This window comes from Rhinichthys klamathensis, unplaced genomic scaffold (genome assembly GCF_029890125.1).
Source record: "Rhinichthys klamathensis goyatoka isolate OS25496 unplaced genomic scaffold, OSU_Roscu_1.1 h1tg000092l_1, whole genome shotgun sequence".
Classification (NCBI taxonomy): domain Eukaryota; kingdom Metazoa; phylum Chordata; class Actinopteri; order Cypriniformes; family Leuciscidae; genus Rhinichthys; species Rhinichthys klamathensis.
The window spans coordinates 1,535,033-1,553,086 of record NW_026606631.1 but is presented as its reverse complement, the minus strand read 5'-3'; the positions used below and the strand labels follow the sequence as shown (position 1 = coordinate 1,553,086).

Sequence of the window (18,054 nt, the reverse complement as noted above, 5' to 3'; positions counted from 1 at the left end):
TCTGAATATGAATGTCTCAAATCTCAAAACACATTGAAATTGAATATTTCAAGCACTTTTGTCTCTTCACAGTTGGAATCCAGCAAAGTAATCAAAGCAAACTAATTCACAAGCAGTACATTAACCTAATTTATGTCAAACATGAAAATAACGTCTTTAAAATCCTCACTTTTCATGTGACCTACAGGTTTAGAGTGAACTTCTAAATCAATTTCCACTTGGAAACTGTTCTATACGTTACTGAGCTTCAGGGCAAGCCCTCTGTAATCTGTGAGCTGTCTTAAACAAGTCAACTGGAAAAGTTTAGCCAAGAGCTTCTGTCCTAATCAGAGGAGTGGGATTTTCTACAGCCTTCCCTGAGCTGGATTTCCAGCAGATAGGATGAAAGAATATATCTCCATGAAACAAAAACTGCTTTCTTCTACGACTCACTCTTGCGTTCTTCCCTTTCTTGTTTACTTTGCTTGCTAGAGGCCAGAATGCTATTTCCAGGCATCCTACACCTTACCACCAGTTCATTTTCTTGAGCTTTCCAGTCATTCGTGACTGCTGGATAAGGGCTAAAATAATAATAATAATAACTTTCCAATAAAAAACACTAAATTGTCACCAAAAAACTCACCTACTAAGATCCTAAAGAGTTTGTGTCAAGAGCACTTTGCTTATTACTATCATCTGCCATATATGTATAGTCCAAATTTAAAATGTCACAGCCTAGAAAATAATCCAAATTCGTTTTTTATAAATCAACACAACACCACCACTCACAGTGGTGTAGTATGTGCAGTGTAACGGAGTGTGTGATGGTTGCCATGAAGGTGACTGAGCAGCTGCGTGCTGATTGGTGGACAGACAGGAGCAGGTGTGCTGGGGGCGGAGCTTACTCACCCGTGGGCTGCTGAGAGGACTGGTGGAGAGACCAGAGGACGCCCCGCTGATGGACCGTGACCTGTGTGGACACACACCAGAAGACACACACGGTGAGAGGCTGCTTACAGCTGAGGAGGGACAGGAAGTGAGAACAGTGCTGATGTACACACTCTATTATAAAGGGGGAACATTTACCTCTTTCCCAAATATTAAGCAATTTAAGCTTTATAAGTCTAACAGTTTACTATACCTTTTTTTTTAAAACATTCCTGAAGGATCATGTGATACTGAAGACTGGAGTAATGATGCTGAAAATTCATCTTTGATCACAAGAATAAATTATTTAAAATATATTTAAATAGAAAACAGCAATTTTGACACCAAACTTTTGAACATATAATGTGTATTAAATATATTTTTGTCCCAGATAATGCATATTTTTTTATTGTGGAAAATAGTGCAGGTCATTAAGATAAAATCCACCTAGTTATTGTTATTCAATCCAGTTTTTTGACTTATAATGTATTTTTTATGCATATATTTTTTTGAAATAAAATAAAATAAAACGCAATTCTATCTTCAGGCATTGCTGTGTCATTCTGTGCTGTAACTGTTAAAAATGGTAATATCCCTTTATTTTCAGGTTTAAATTAACAAAATACATTTTCAAAGTGTTCTCAGACTTCTCTAACATTCATCTGGTCTTTCTCTCCACATTCTAATCACTTTTGCCACTGAATCTTGATCTCTGTCCTGCTGTCTCTCTGGATCTGTAATCCAGGTCAGATGTCAGGTCTGTTTGGGATGAAAGCAGCGTCCTCAACCCTAAAGCACTGAGGCGGACAGCGGCCTTAATCTGAGCCCCTATGTCCCAAAAATCAGGGGAAGCTTCACTAAGAACAACACATGCAAATGTGTCAGCAAGAGTCTGAAGAAAAACCAAGATAAAGGGTCATATGACATGAGAAATCAAATTTGCTTGGATCTTTTGACATAAGATGTTTTGTACAAATGAAACATCCAGCAATTTGCATAGCTTAAAGGTGCAGTGTGTACATTTTAGCAATATCTAGTGGTGAGGTTGCGAATTGCAGCAAACAGAAGTTAAAAATGTTTTCAAAACACTTACTCGCGTGCAATAGCGAGTCGGCTGATACTGTTTCCTATGCAATGACATTAGCCAATCAGAACAGTGGCCGTTTACTGACAAGCCTTAAAGGAGTAGGTCACTTCGGAATTAAAATTTCCTGATAATTCACTCACCCCCACGTCATCCAAGGTATGCATGTCTTTCTTTCTTCAGTCGAAAAGAAATTGAGGTTTTTGAGGAAAATATTCCAGGATTCTTCTCCATATAGTGATTTCAATGGGGTCCAACTTGGAGTTTCAGTGCAGCTTCAACGGCTCTACACGATCCCAGCCGAGGAATAAGGGTCTTATCTAGAGAAACCATCGGCCATTTTCTAAAAAATCTAAACATTTATATACTTTTTAACCACAAATGCTCGTCTTTTGCACGTCCTTTGCACGACTTCACGCATTACTTAATCACGTTGTAAAGGTCAGGCGGGAACCTGATATAGGCTAAAACCCGTTGTTTTACCCATTGGTAAATGGCATTTGACTTAGTCTTTGCATGTTCGCTTTGTAAACACTAGATCTTTACTTTAGCCTACGTCATGCTTGACCTTTCAACGTGATTTCGTAATGTTTGGTGCATCGCAGAGCTAGTGCAAGACGAGCTTTTGTGGTTAAAAAGTATAAATTATTATTTATTTATTTTTAGAAAATGACCGATGGTTTGGCTAGATAAGACCCTTATTCCTCGGCTGGGATTGTGTAGAGCCTTTGAAGAAAGAAAGACATGAACATCTTGGATGACGTGGGGGTGAGTAAATTATCAATAAATGTTCATTCTGAAGTGAACTACTTTAAAGGAGCCGCTCTTTAAAAACGGATCATTCTAGACAGAGGGTTATTTTCATATTATCTATGAAAATAATAGTTGTTTTCTTTATTAGCATTACAAGTGAACCTAAAGGGACATACATAATAATAAATAAAAATGCATGTCATGGCCCCTTTAGAGGAAAAGATCACCAAAAACAAAATGTTATTTTTGAGTGAACTATCCCTTTTAGTCAAATGATATAATAGGTGTTTATATGTAAAACACTAGTCTAGGCTGAAACCCTGTGAGTGGCATCTCTCTCATGTGTGGGTGTTTAGAGGAAGAGATGGCTATGAATCCTGCTGATGCTAAAGATAGTTATTCTAATCTAGAGTTATAAAGGGGTGAGTGGAGACATCCAGCACGTGACGCATTGGTATACGCAGAACAGCGTATGAAACGAATAAAATGCGAAACCTATATTTAGATGTGAAGGGCATTATGTGGGGACTAATCGCCTGGCAGTCAGAGCATTAAAATCTTTGTTTACAGATAAATCATCACTAAAAGACATAAAATGAGCTCCAGGAACACAACTAAATGATTATTTAAATGAATCAGTCAATCATTTTTGGAAGCATATTGTTTATATTAATCCAATTTGCTCAAATAGATTAGGATATTAACGGACTACTGTTAACATGACATGATTTCTAACTGCAAAATCAACCACATCAAAACTCACATCTCTTTCTCATGAACTTTCCATTTTAAAAAAACTCACTCCTTGCCATATGCTTCATCACACAGATCCAGCTTTTAAAAATAACATTTCAAAAAGTCTCTTTTTTCTTTGACTCACACTGATCCCATGCCTTTTAAAGTCAATAAACAGCACAAAAACACAAATGATGCAACAGAAAGTCAGTTTCGGAGGTCACTTCTAGTTTAAAATGCACTGTTTTTAGGAGGTAGTAAATTATGATACTAGGGAAGCTTGTTTCGCCATGAAAAAAAAAACAATTTAAAAGAAAATTGCGAAAAAATTTTTATACATTGCAATTGCGAATTATAAAGTCAGAATTGCGGGATATAAACTCTGACTTTCTCGCAATTGCAAGTTTATATTTCACAATTCTGACTTTTTTCTCGCAATTCTGACTTCTTTTCTCAGAAAAGAGAATTGTGAGGTATAAACTTGCAATTGTGAGTGATAAACTCCAAAACGTCAGAATTGTAAATTAAAAAAAATCACAATTACCTTTTTTATTTTTTATTCCGTGGCAGAATCAAGTTTCCATATTATAGAGAAAGTTGGAAAAAAAATTCAAATGTCAAAAAGACTCCCAAGATCTACACTAAAGATGAGTGGTCTATAACTAATGCAATGTAACGGCATCTATAATCACAGCTAAAAACTGGATCTACATTTTTTTTTTTTATATATATTTTTTTTTGTAGATGTAACGTCATCTATAATCACAGCTAAAAACTGGATTTAAATATATGCTTGATTTACTCTGTGTTCACACTTGTAGTGTTTCTTTTGGTCCAGAGCAAAAAAAGAAAATGACACATTTAGTCGTGGTTCACTCTGTGTTCACACTGTCATTTTTAAGTCCACACCAGGAATTCCTCCGTCACACACACAAACGATGATCTGTTGCAAGGAGACGGCGTTTCCGACGCTTCTATCGAACTTTAATGGGCAACATCGAGACTATGACGAGAGGAACCAGGTTTGCTTGAACATTCTGGCCTTTTTAGAGTCGCATCTTGTGACATCACGTCCTGTTTTTAATTTGTTTAGATGTCTTTGGTCCATGTTGTGTTCATATTTCAGTCGAATGGTTCGAGTTCCTTTACAGGGTTCTCAGTCCGCTTATTTGGTGCGCACACTAACAGAACAATCGCACTGTAGTTTGTTTTAATCGAACCAAATCTGCCAAGTGTGAACACCAATTGTCTAGTCCAAATAGAAGTAAAGATGCAGAGGTTTTTTTTGTTGTTGTCATTTTAAAACCCCTTCCCCTGAACATCTCAAGCTTGACGAATGAATCAGAATTCACCATTTTTATCTCGACTTCCACTCAGAATTGAAAAATGCAAAATAACAGTTTTCATTTTACGATAACATCCTATAACCAGATGCCACTGGAATTAAAGGGGTGTAATGAGGTCATGGGACAAATGTAATTTGACAAAAAAAAAAAAAATGTATTGTTGCACAGTTTGTACTATTTCCCATTATTATTATCATTTTTATCATTCAAATAAGGAGTATTCGAAGTGTATGCAGTACGCAGCAGAACAGAGCTAGTCTCTTCTTTCTTTAGGTATGCGGCTGAAACACAATCATTGTGAAATCCTCAGGTGGCGCATGTGTCAGTCTCGGGTCATCTCCTGTCAATTCCCCATTTCAATCCCCTCGGGCCATTTGAGTGGGAATGAAAAGAGTTTAATGAAATTGGGTTTTGAAATGAATTGGAGGAACGAGACCTACTTTGTTATTATACAGTGGAAGGTGAGGGTTCAAAGTTTACGGGGAATAATGGTAGTGAAGAAAAAGATAGCGGAGGCTAAAATAAATAGAGGTGGAGTTCATTTTTGGTCTGGCTGCGGGATGATGGTTCAAGATAGATGGCACGACATTGGATATACCGAACGTTTATATATATATATGAACTATATATATACATATAGACTGTAAGCGACTTCATTTCATGATATGCATTCTGTGAAACTGTGAGAAGTCTGTGAGAATTCCCGGAAGGACCTTGACGGAGTTTCAATCTGCATACTGTATGTCATAAATAAAAATGTATTCTGCCCCATTTACTATTTAAATGGATTTAAATTCATTTATAAGGGAAATGCTAAGCAGGTGCTAGCCTTTAACATGCTACAAATAATAAAAAGTTATTTTATTTGAATTCAGCTTTATTTCAGTTTTCAAAACACACACATTATCTCAGTTTCTAAAACACACACACACACACACACACATATATATGTGTGTGGGTGTGTGTGTGTGTGTGTGTGTGTTTTAGAAACTGAAATAAAGCTAAATTCAAATAAAATATAGATAGTAGTTGAAAAACTTAAATTGAATAAATTAAAACAAGTTAAATAAATTAATAAAAGAACTAAAAATAAATTTGACAATGTTTTACAAACATTGACAAAAGCACATAACAAAATGTGTAAAATAAAAATGAGAGCTAATTCAAAATATTAATACATACTATAATAGTATATAAGCAATACTAAAATAACACTGTGTAAGATCATAAAACCTGTTTCCTATAGTATAACATCTGATAATAGTGTAGAGGTGCACTGCAAAACAATTATCTGATTTTGTATTGTTTTACAGTTAAAATATCAAAAAATTCTTAAAATAAACTTGCAACACTATATGATATATTAAAGCTCAGAATGTTTTTGGAATTTTTTTCTCCACTTTTTTCAGTTGTTTATACTTAAAGTGAAAATTTTTATCCTTACGTTTATAGCAACACGGTTTGTCCTAATACAGAAGAATTGCCTCACTTCACGCAAAAAAATAAAATAAAAAAACTTTACCATCACAACACATTACACTCTTTTTTATATATTTAGTAGAAGTATGCTAATTGTCTTTCAAAAGTTTTTTTGTTCAAACTCCAAACTCGCAGATCATAACACTAACCAATGTCGAAATCGTTTTTACACAATCATTCTTTGAGCATATTATCATTGAAGACAGAAGCCGGGAGGCTCTAATGCAGCGCAGGGTCAGTAAAAGGCTCTTGTGGGAAAGCATGAAAAACATCTCTGCATCTTTGATGACTAAAGCTCTGTGAACTATCTGAAGGTCAGAGGGTCAGCTGGTACCTTTCCTCTTTGCTCTGGGGTTTGCGTTTGCCATCCGAGATATCCAAGCTTTTACTGAACACGTTCTTACTGCAGCGGGAGACAAAGTGAGCAACAGTGAGTCTCTGAACAAAACAACAAAGAACTGAACTAACCGGCTATGAAGAATAAAAGACAGGGAAGGTATTCGCTTTTTCAATGGCGTTGGTTACGGAAAGTTATTTTTCTCATTCGGTTTTACTTCAGATAGCTTTTTGGAATGATTTTCCAAGCCTAAAATTTGAAGCGTCACAGGAAAAATGGAGTTTAAAAAGGTAGAGTCGAGAAAAAAGGAGTGAAATGTGAATGACGGGAATCGTTTCTCAAACCTCTGACAGTATTTGCCTCACAGCGGCGTTTCTCAAACCGAACGCAATGACAAATAGCCAGAGGGGTCATGAAAAATTCCTGAAGTGGGAATTAGTTGAGAATCTCACTGGCCTGCACTCGGTGCGTCATCAAATGTGCAACAAAACCACACACACACAAAAAAAAGATTCTCTCTATTTTGATATTTTGTTTTGAGTATTGAGTAAGACACAAGAAACCCCGAAGCAGCAAACTCTGAATTATTCGTAAAATTTAGGATAGGTAGAAATAAAGCTGTAGTCTTGCTCACAGACTCTAGTTAAGACATCAAATGGTACAGCACAGGCTTTTTATATATACATTTATATTTTGAAAATATGTATTTAAATGAATGTTCTGGTTCACTTAAAGCTCTACTGACACTGTAAAAACAATTTTTTTGTCATTTTAACGGCAAAAGTCTGTGACTTTTACCTAATGCTACTGTAAAAAAACTGTTAATTCGCCCTAAAATTAAAACTTAGTCATAATTTACTCGCCCTGGTGTTGTTCTGATGCGGTATGCCGTATGCTGGTCTCATATGTATATGCTCTCTATCACTGCCGTTATATGGACGAGCACGAGCGGGATATTTTTTAATCCGGACCCAAATCCAGATTCAAAACACAAAACACTGTTTAGCTGTCTATTTACTGAATGAGCACTGTGCCACATCCAGCTGACTGCACTCTTATCTACGTGTCCTGTTTTTGTTCTTTTTATTACTCTTTTAATACATTTTAAATACATTTGTACAAATGTAAATACATTTACAATTTCTAATCAATGTCTTGTTCTTTGGTTTTAGTGTCATTATTATTGGTTATACACTTGTTCTAATTATTTTATGGTTCTTTTTTTATATCCTTTTTATAGCATTTTGAATTGAATGTGAATTTTTTATGTGCTATATAAATAGACTTGCTTATAAAGATGTTGCCGTCCGAAAAAGAAAGAAGGGCATACGGCATTAGAACAACACCAGGCAGAGTCTTAGTTTTCCTTTTAGGGAGAACTATCCCTTAAACGGTGGGATCTAACGGGACTGTTCAATTTACAGTTTTGGAAAATGAAAAAGAGCATCTTGCAATTTACAGTGAAAAAAAACGTAAATTGACTTTCCCAGAATTCTCAGTGTGACGCCTTACAATTGATGTTTTTTTCACTGAAATAACTGTTTCTTCTTAGTTTTTTTCTTATCAGTTATGTACATTCATGTTCTCTTACGAGAGGTTCTCTCGTATTGCGTAAGCTAGCTTACGCTGCGGGAAAGATTCATCTTTGCTGAGATATTGAAGCCAAAAAATTATTTCATAATTTGTATCCATACACAACGCAGTTCCTCTGCGGCAGACCTAGAGCAGGCTAGCTAGCAGCTCATTGGTTCGCTCAGAGAGAACTGCTTAAGCCTATGGGAGAGCGGGGCTGAACCCGCTTCCAATGAGAGGCGCCCGCGTGCTCATTGCGTCATAGCCCCCCAGAATGGGCGTGGCTATGGTGTATATAACAGTCTCTCCCAGGCTTATATGTTGATTCATTTCATCTTCAGCAAGCTGCACGCTTCTGCTGTCCTGAGAAAAGCCGTCGCCGTCGAGAAGGCATCACTCTAGCGAGCTCCCGGACCCTGAAGAAGCCGGCCGTCTTCGCCACCTTCAGCCGCCCTGCAAGCTAGCGCCATCCGACGACTGTATCCTTCTCTTTTCTCTATTTATATCTAAAAGAGCCGAGCGTCTTTTTAAAGATGTCTCGTTTTTCCTGCGGCTCTTGCCGCGCTCGTCTCGAGGACGGAGACCGCCATGTCATCTGCGCTCTCTGCCTGGGACTCGAGCACGCAGAACTCGCCCTCGCGGATGGAGGATGCGACTTCTGTGAGAGCCTGCCGTTGTCGTCCCTGCGGGCACGACTTCTGGCAGCAAAATCCGCTCCCGCGCCGCCTTCCTCTTCGTCGCGTAAGAAGAAACGCCGCTCCCAGAGGCCGCCGGAGCCCCCAGCGGAACCATGCGGGCCGCCGCCGCCGCTTCCCGCTTCCCGCTCTCCCTCCCCGCCCCTGCCGGACATACAGTTGCCGCCGAGTGGCCGCTCTGTCGCTTCCGATGACGCCGCGGAGGAGAAGGACTCATGTTCACTGCTCGCATCAGACAGTGAAGATTGGTCATCTCTCGGATCCACGAGAGAGTCGGCGGGGATCCGCGCTGGGATAGAGGAGGAACTAATGCGCCTCCTCTCACAGGCCGTCGAACGCCTCGGTCTCGAGTGGTCTCCTCCACCCGAGCAGGCCCCGAACCGGATGGACGGCAGCTTTTTTCATCGGCGCTCGACCCCCGCGTGTAACCGGGCCGCCCCATTCCTGCCTGAACTTCACACAGAGCTGACGAAGTCCTGGAATACCCCACTCTCGGCTAGAAACCGCTCCGATATATCCGCCTCGCTGCGCTCGGTGGACGGAGCCGCCGAAAAAGGTTACTCAGCCATGCCGCCCGTCGAGGACTTGGTCGCCGCACACCTCTGCCCGCCCTCTGCTAGATGTCGCTCTTCCCCCACGCTTCCTTCGAAAGCTTGCAGAGCGACCTCGAGCTTTCATGCTCGCGCCTACGCCGCCGCCGGTCAGGCCGCCGCAGCGCTGCATTCTATGTCTGTCCTCCAAGTATTACAGAGCGATATTCTCCGTGAGTGGGCCGAAAGCGGTAGAAACCCCTCCCCCGCTGTCACGGATCTGAGAAGTGCTACGGACCTCGCCCTTCGCGCCACTAAATCCGCCGCACAAGCTCTGGGGAGATGCATGGCCAGCCTTTGTGTTGCCGAGAGACACTTATGGCTCACGCTCGCCGACATGGGAGATTCTGAGCGCGCCGCGTTTCTTAACGCGCCCCTCTCCCCGACGGGCCTTTTTGGATCTGCTGTCACGGGAATCGTCGATCGCTTTTCTGAGGTCCAGAAAGCTACTCAGGCGATGAATTTGTTTCTGCCCCGCCGCGCTAGCTCTTCCGCGGGCCGCTCTCGCGAGCCTCCTGCCAGAGCTCCACCACAGCGCCCCCCTCCGCAGACTCAAACAGCCCAGCGCAGACAGGGCGGCCGCCCTCGCTCTCGCTCTGACAGCCGCCGCAGACCGCCGCCCCCTCGAGGCCCGCGACCTAAGATCACGCTGAAGCCTGATCATCAGAAGTCTGCCTAGCAAAGTCAAGAAAACGACGGTGCTCTCCCGCTGCGGCCGGACCGCCGTCAAAGCTTCGCCCTCTGCCAGTCCCCGTTATTTCGCCGACTGCTGTAGTGTTGACCGCCACAAACAAGCCGGTGTCCCAGTCCGCTTGCGAGCGACAAAAAGCCGTTTTTACGGCTACCCAGAGAAATCTCAAAAAGAGAAAATTTGCCAGTTGTGTAGAAAATGTGCCCACAATCATGTGCTCACCCATACACACAAGCATAACATATCCCGTGTCTCTATCAGAGCCCCATCACATGAAACGGGCACAGCCCGCTCTAATGTCAGAGAACATAAACACGCCCACGAGCTCGTGCGCGTGTCCCCTCTCTGCTCGCTCTGTTTCACGGCCCATAGACTCCTCTCTGAGTGCAAATCCCGTTGCCACACACATTCAAAGCACGCCCACACACTGTGTCCAGCCCGCTATGTGCAGCAATCAGGGCGATATAGCCATTCGGCCACTAGCCGCATGCTCCAAAGCGTGGGAAGCCATTCCAGGCATTTCCCCGTGGGTACTAAGCATTATAAAGAACGGCTATCTGCTACAGTTTCGCCGCCGCCCGCCTCGTGCGCGCGCGCGGCTCGAATCTACTGTCAGCCCGCTGGCCGCCGGCACGCTCCGCTCAGAAATTGCGACGCTGTTGCAAAAGGGCGCCATAGAGAGAGTCCCACCATCTATGACCGAGTCGGGGTTTTACGGCCGTTATTTTCTGGTTCCCAAGAAAGACGGCGGCCTCAGACCGATTTTAGATCTCAGGTCTTTGAACAAAGTGCTCATGAAGAGACCGTTCAAGATGCTCACTACCAGGAAACTCCTCGCGCAGGTGCGCCAGGGGGACTGGTTCATCTCTCTAGACCTGAAAGACGCCTATTTTCAGATCCAGATAAATCCCCGTCACAGGCCATTCTTACGTTTCGCCTTCGAGGGTCATGTTTATCAATACGCCGTTCTCCCGTTCGGCTTATCCCTGGCGCCCCGCACATTTACGAAGTGCATGGATACGGCGCTCGCCCCCCTGCGGAGCCAGGGGCTGCGCATATTGAATTATCTGGACGACTGGCTGATTTTGGCCCAATCACAGACGGAGCTTCTGTCGCACCGCGCAGTTCTCCTCGACCATCTGAAAACGCTGGGCCTCTCTGTCAACTGGACAAAGAGCTCCCTTCAACCCAGTCAATCGATTTCCTTTCTAGGAATAGATTTGAACTCGGTCACGATGACGGCTCGCCTGTCTACACAGCGCGCGCGCAGTGTACAGCGACTGGCCGCCTCGTTTCAGATGGGCACCCGCTCACCTCTGAAAAATTTTCAGAGGATGCTGGGTTACATGGCCTCAGCCTCCGCTGTGCTTCAGCTGGGCCTTCTGCACATGCGTCCGCTTCAGCTTTGGTTAAACAGCCGTGTACCCCACCGCGCGTGGAACACGGGCCGCCAGCTGATCAGAGTTACGCAGACATGTCTCACGGCGCTGCAGCCATGGACAGTAGCAGAATGGTTTCGACAGGGCGTCACGATGGGGACCTTTTCCCGCCGAAAAGTCATCTCGACAGATGCATCCAACACGGGTTGGGGTGCAGTCTGCGAGGGCTCACCGGCCTTCGGCCATTGGTCGACACGGGAAAGCCCCTTACACATAAACTGTCTGGAAATGCTTGCGGTCAAGAACGCGCTTTCGCGCTTCCTCCCGCTCATTCGGGGACACCACGTCCTGATCCGTTCGGACAACATGGCTGTGGTCTCCTATCTCAACCGTCAGGGCGGTGTCAGGTCCAGGAATCTCTTCCTACTGACACACCGCATTTTAGTTTGGTCTCAGAGCCGCCTGCTCTCGCTCAGAGCGACGCATGTGCCGGGCCATCTGAACGACGGTCCAGACATACTGTCCAGGAACCTCATCTCCTCAGGAGAATGGTCCCTGAACACACAAACGGTCCAAATACTGTGGCGGCTATTCGGCAGAGCAGAGGTGGACCTCTTCGCGTCAGAAGAGAACGCTCACTGCCCAATATTTTTCTCAAGGAGCGAGGACGCGCTAGCCCAGGAATGGCCTCGCCGCCCGCTCTATGCATTCCCTCCGATCGCTCTGCTACCACAGGTAATTCAGAGGATCAGGGACACACGCCACTCGGTGCTCCTCATAGCCCCGCGTTGGGAGAGTCAGAATTGGGTTCCGGAGCTCACTCAGCTGTCACAGACAGCCCCGTGGCCCATCCCAGTCAAAGCAGATCTCCTCTCTCAAGCTCGCGGCACGATCTGGCACCCCCATCCATGGCGCTGGGCGCTACATGCATGGGTGATCAACGACTATTCGTCGATTTGCCAGAAGGAGTAAGAAACACTATCATACAGGCTAGAGCACCTTCCACAAGAAGGCTCTATGCGTCTAAATGGTCTGTGTTCTCAAAATGGTGCACCGACAAACATCTGGACCCACGGTCATGCGAGGTGCCGTCTTTGCTTGTTTTCCTTCAAGAGATGCTGGACAAGGGCAGGTCCCCCTCCACTCTCAAGGTTTACGTGGCAGCCGTCGCGGCGTTCTCTGAACCCCGACGCGCTCAGTCCCTGGGCAAAGACGAGTTAGTCATCCGCTTCCTCAGGGGAGCTAAGAGGATGAACCCTCCGCGCCCCCCCCTCGGTTCCTATCTGGGATCTTTCTATAGTTCTCGAAGCTATGAAAGCACCCCCGTTCGAACCGCTCGAGTCTGTGGACCTAAAATACCTCTCGCTCAAAACCGTTTTTCTGACGGCTCTGTCCTCAGTAAAACGCGTGGGGGATCTTCACGCGCTCTCATCCAGCGCCGCGTGTCTCGAGTTTGGACCGAATGACTCTGTTGTCATTCTCAAACCTAGACATGGCTATATCCCGAAGGCGATTGGTACCCCGTTCAGGGCTCAGATTATTTCCCTATCGGCTCTGCCTTCATCCGATAGTGAGCGCGACGCCAATCTCCTCTGCCCGGTGCGGGCTCTGAGATTGTACACTACGCGCGCTGCCGCGTTCAGACGCGCTGAGCAGCTTTTCGTGTCGTTTGGGGGGCGCACCAAAGGTCTGGCCGCCTCTAAACAGACACTGTCTAGATGGATAGTAGACGCTATCGCCTCTGCTTACGCATCTAAATGCCTGCCCTGCCCTCTGGGCATCAGGGCGCACTCCACTAGAGGCATGGCCTCATCGTGGGCATGGTCCTGTGGAATTTCCATTCATGACATTTGTGTGGCCGCGGGATGGACCTCCCCGTCCACTTTTGTCAGATTTTACAACTTGGAAGTTCCCGCCTTGCAGGCAAAATTACTAGCTGTCTAACGACCAGCTCCCTAAGAAGCTGCATTACTGGGAGTCCCTCACACAACCGGTTCTCCCCTTGTGCTCTCCTTAAATGCTTATACACTTCATGTGCCCGCTCTGCCGGCCTCATACATGCTTATGTATACACTTCATGTGCCCGCTCTGCCGGCCTCATATTACATTCACTCCACGTTAAAAATCCCCCGGTATCACCCTGGGATTCATGAGTGGATTCATAGCGCGCACGGCGTTGACCAGGTGTTCCCGCAGCGTAAGCTAGCTTACGCAATACGAGAGAACCTCTCGTAAGAGAACGAATCGGTTACCTAACGTAACCTCGGTTCTCTCTAGAAGAGGGAACGAGTATTGCGTTCCCGGCCGTGCTTGCGCTACTAGCGTTTCGCTTCACGCTGAAATAAATCAACATATAAGCCTGGGAGAGACTGTTATATACACCATAGCCACGCCCATTCTGGCGGGCTATGACGCAATGAGCGCGCGGGCGCCTCTCATTGGAAGCGGGTTCAGCCCCGCTCTCCCATAGGCTTAAGCAGTTCTCTCTGAGCGAACCAATGAGCTGCTAGCTAGCCTGCTCTAGGTCTGCCGCAGAGGAACTGCGTTGTGTATGGATACAAATTATGAAATAATTTTTTGGCTTCAATATCTCAGCAAAGATGAATCTTTCCCGCAGCGTAAGCTAGCTTACGCAATACTCGTTCCCTCTTCTAGAGAGAACCGAGGTTACGTTAGGTAACCGATTCGTTTTCTGTTACATTATGTTGTTAACAAAAGCATTATTTCGAATCATATCCCTTAGTTTTTGAACAAAAACAAATGTTTTACGTACAATGGAAGTCAGCACGTAAAGTAGCATCTCTAGAGAAGGATGGATGTAAAGTATAATAGAAGTGTGTGTGTGTGTGTGTGTTTCCTGCACCTCTGTCCGTGCTGTGTCATGTCGATGGCTCTCCGTGCCGGTACAGGTGAACCTCCATCAGTAACGCTCAACACCTCCATCGACTTCCTCTCCGGCCTCCGCTTCCCGTGTCTGTTCAGCATGGGTGAGTCTACGCGCTTCCGTGGTGGATCTGCACACACACACACACACACACACACACAAGGCAGTGTTAACTTTTTGGTCTGTAAAGCCGCTCTCAGCAGCGCTTGTGATTGTGTAATCATGCCCAATTTACAATTAATGCATTTGTTAAAGGGATAGTTCACCCAAAAATGAAAATTAGCCCATGATTTACTCACCCTGAAGCCATGCTAGGTGTATATATGACATTCTTCTTTCAAACGAATACAATCGGAGTTATATTAGAAAATGTCCTGGCTCTTCCTAGCTTTATAATGGGAGTGAACGTTTTTTTTTTTTTTTTGGAAGTCCATAAAAGCGCATCCATCCATTATAAAAATCTTCGAAACAGCCCTGGCGGGTTAATAAAGGTCTTCTGAAGCGAAGCGATGCGTTCGTGTAAGAAAAATATCCATATTTAAAACTTTATCGACTAAAATAACTAGCTTCTGGCAGACGGCCTACGCAAGTCGATGTACGCCAAAAGAAAAACACTTGACGATGTGTGAAGTATGATGTAGGAGTAGCGTAAACTCTGACGCCTCTTGCGGTTCAGACAAACAGCGCTGGGCAACAAACTCACGCTCCTCCCACATTTCGGTTTAAAAATTGTCATTTTAGACTTCTAATTCGTGAGCGGTGTTTTGTTTTGCTCTATCCTCTGCGCTTCCGTAAGCTTCTTTAATAAGTAACACGCCAAATTGGCCAGTGATTTGACAGCGTTACCCGCCAGTTGATTTTTACCCGCATTTGGCAGGTGTTCATTTCAAACCCTGTATATATATACACACTCACCTAAAGGATTATTAGGAACACCATACTAATACTGTGTTTGACCCCGTTTCGCCTTCAGAACTGCCTTAATTCTACATGGCATTGATTCAACAAGGTGCTGAAAGCATTCTTTAGAAATGTTGGCCCAAATTGATAGGATAGCATCTTGCAGTTGATGGAGATTTGTGGGATGCACATCCAGGGCACGAAGCTCCCGTTCCACCACATCCCAAAGATGCTCTATTGGGTTGAGATCTGGTGACTGTGGGGGCCATTTTAGTACAGTGCACTCATTGTCATGTTCAAGAAACCAATTTGAAATGATTCGAGCTTTGTGACATGGTGCATTATCCTGCTGGAAGTAGCCATCAGAGGATGGGTACATGGTGGCCATTAAGGGATGGACATGGTCAGAAAAAATGCTCAGGTAGGCCGTGGCATTTAAACGATGCCCAATTGGCACTAAGGGGCCTAAAGTGTGCTAAGAAAACATCCCCCACACCATTACACCACCACCACCAGCCTGCACAGTGGTAACAAGGCATGATGGATCCATGTTCTCATTCTGTTTACGCCAAATTCTGACTCTACCATCTGAATGTCTCAACAGAAATCGAGACTCATCAGACCAGACAACATTTTTCCAGTCTTCAACTGTCCAATTTTGGTGAGCTCTTGCAAATTGTAGCCTCTTTTTCCTATTTGTAGTGGAGATGAGTGGTACCCGGTGGGGTCTTCTGCTGTTGTAGCCCATCCGCCTCAAGGTTGTGCGTGCTGTGGCTTCACAAATGCTTTGCTGCATACCTCGGTTGTAACGAGTGGTTATTTCAGTCAAAGTTGCTCTTCTATCAGCTTGAATCAGTCGGCCCATTCTCCTCTGACCTCTAGCATCAACAAGGCATTTTCGCCCACAGGACTGCCGCATACTGGATGTTTTTCCCTTTTCACACCATTCTTTGTAAACCCTAGAGATGGTTGTGCGTGAAAATCCCAGTAACTGAGCAGATTGTGAAATACTCAGACCGGCCCGTCTGGCACCAACAACCATGCCACGCTCAAAATTGCTTAAATCGCCTTTCTTTCCCATTCTGACATTCAGTTTGGAGTTCAGGAGATTGTCTTGACCAGGACCACACCCCTAAATGCATTGAAGCAACTGCCATGTGATTGGTTGATTAGATAATTGCATTAATGAGAAATTGAACAGGTGTTCCTAATAATCCTTTAGGTGAGTGTATATTATTATATATATTTCATCTTAACTTTAAAGTGTACTTGTCTGAATTTATTAGCTCTGTTTTGGTCTGATCTGAGTGCTTGGTGAGATCTGAATGCTCATTTCTTACCGATATCATTGCGAGGAGGAAGGTTCTGGTCTTCTTGGCTGGGGTATCTCTCCTTACGGTCCAACAGAAGGAAATAGATCATCTTCTCCTGATTTTCACTGATAAAACAGAAGACGGGAAACAGCCATGTGTCAAATATGTAAATAAGCACATTAGAAAATGAAATGGCTAAATTATCATTTTCTACCTTCTAGATTGAACAAACTGTCTTTATACATCCATAACATATAATGATAAAACTAATAATATCAGGAAAAGGTAAAAGAAATTATATAAAGAAATAATAAAAAAAGATTAGTCCTAATTGAATAATAAAGGTTGGGTCCTCTAGTTTTACATAATATGACCTTTTTAATTCTAAACAACAAGATGTTTATCAATTTTTCTGTGGACAACAAGATTATAAAAGCTTATGTGTCTATAATATGATCCCTTTTTTTTTTTTTTTATATGAGGGCCATTGGGTTTTTCTTTCCTCCAGAGGTGAGATCTGACCCTAGATCAGTGTGCAGTCACTCACTCGTCAGATAGCAGGTCCTTCATCAGCTTGCTCTTGTCCCGGAAGCACCCCAGTGAGTGCATGCTCTCCAGGACGTCGGGATCGATGTCTTCGGCTGAAGGGATACAGCGGATCGCCACCTTACGCGGGACCGGCTGCTCCGGCTCGGGTTCGTTCTTCCCTCCTCTGAGGAGAACACAAGCCCATCAGTGATATCACACACTCTCACACTGAGACTATCCGCAGCTCAGAGAGACAAACACTTCAAACACAAGTTCTGGATATGTGTGAGCTGCTGGTTACAGTATACATGTATTGTGTGGAAAAGGACTGCATGAACATTCTGCTAGACTTCTTCTGTTGTGTTCCACAGAAGAAAGTCGGTCATACGGGTTTGGAACAACAGGATGGGTGATTAACTTTTTTTTTCAAGGCGATTGTCATTTTTGGACAATTTCTTTTATTTAATGTAAATGAAAAAGAGAGACAGAACTGTTGTAGTGGGTGACAATCATTCAGACAACAAATATTAAAAATGAACCTTTACAAATCATTTCCAGTGGAGAAAATACATGGACATGGATTGCCAAAATTTGGCGTGACCTTATTACAAATGTAATAACCTACTTTCGTCCCTTCTGTCTTCATTTTTGTTCAGGACCAATTAAATATGCTTTTCTAAGGTTGAATTAAAACAATTTTGTCATGGAAAACTTGATTTATAGACTTTTTTTTTTTTACTTTTAAACAAATTGTATCTATTGGGAATTGATAAGGTTGTAAAAAGTAGGCATTCCATGGCAGAATATATATATACATTTATTAAATTAATTGTAAATAAATAGCAAAAAATATATCTATTTG

The 18,054-nt window shown here is 43.7% G+C and overlaps 1 protein-coding gene across 6 annotated transcripts in view; it reads right to left on the bottom strand.

The window, feature by feature from the left end:
- brsk2a (BR serine/threonine kinase 2a) overlaps positions 1-18,054 on the bottom strand; it is a 252,756-nt gene that overhangs the window by 17,910 nt on the left and 216,792 nt on the right. For 4 of the 6 annotated variants that reach the window (XM_056252082.1, XM_056252083.1, XM_056252084.1 and 1 more), the window contains exons 10-14: positions 17,212-17,376; positions 16,692-16,789; positions 14,431-14,581; positions 6,638-6,706; positions 889-949 (exon numbers count right to left, since the gene is read on the bottom strand). In XM_056252082.1, the coding sequence (XP_056108057.1) occupies positions 889-949; positions 6,638-6,706; positions 14,431-14,581; positions 16,692-16,789; positions 17,212-17,376 (544 nt within the window). The remainder of the gene's footprint in view (positions 1-888; positions 950-6,637; positions 6,707-14,430; positions 14,582-16,691; positions 16,790-17,211; positions 17,377-18,054) is intronic. The other 2 variants (XM_056252085.1, XM_056252086.1) reach the window with 1 other exon arrangement.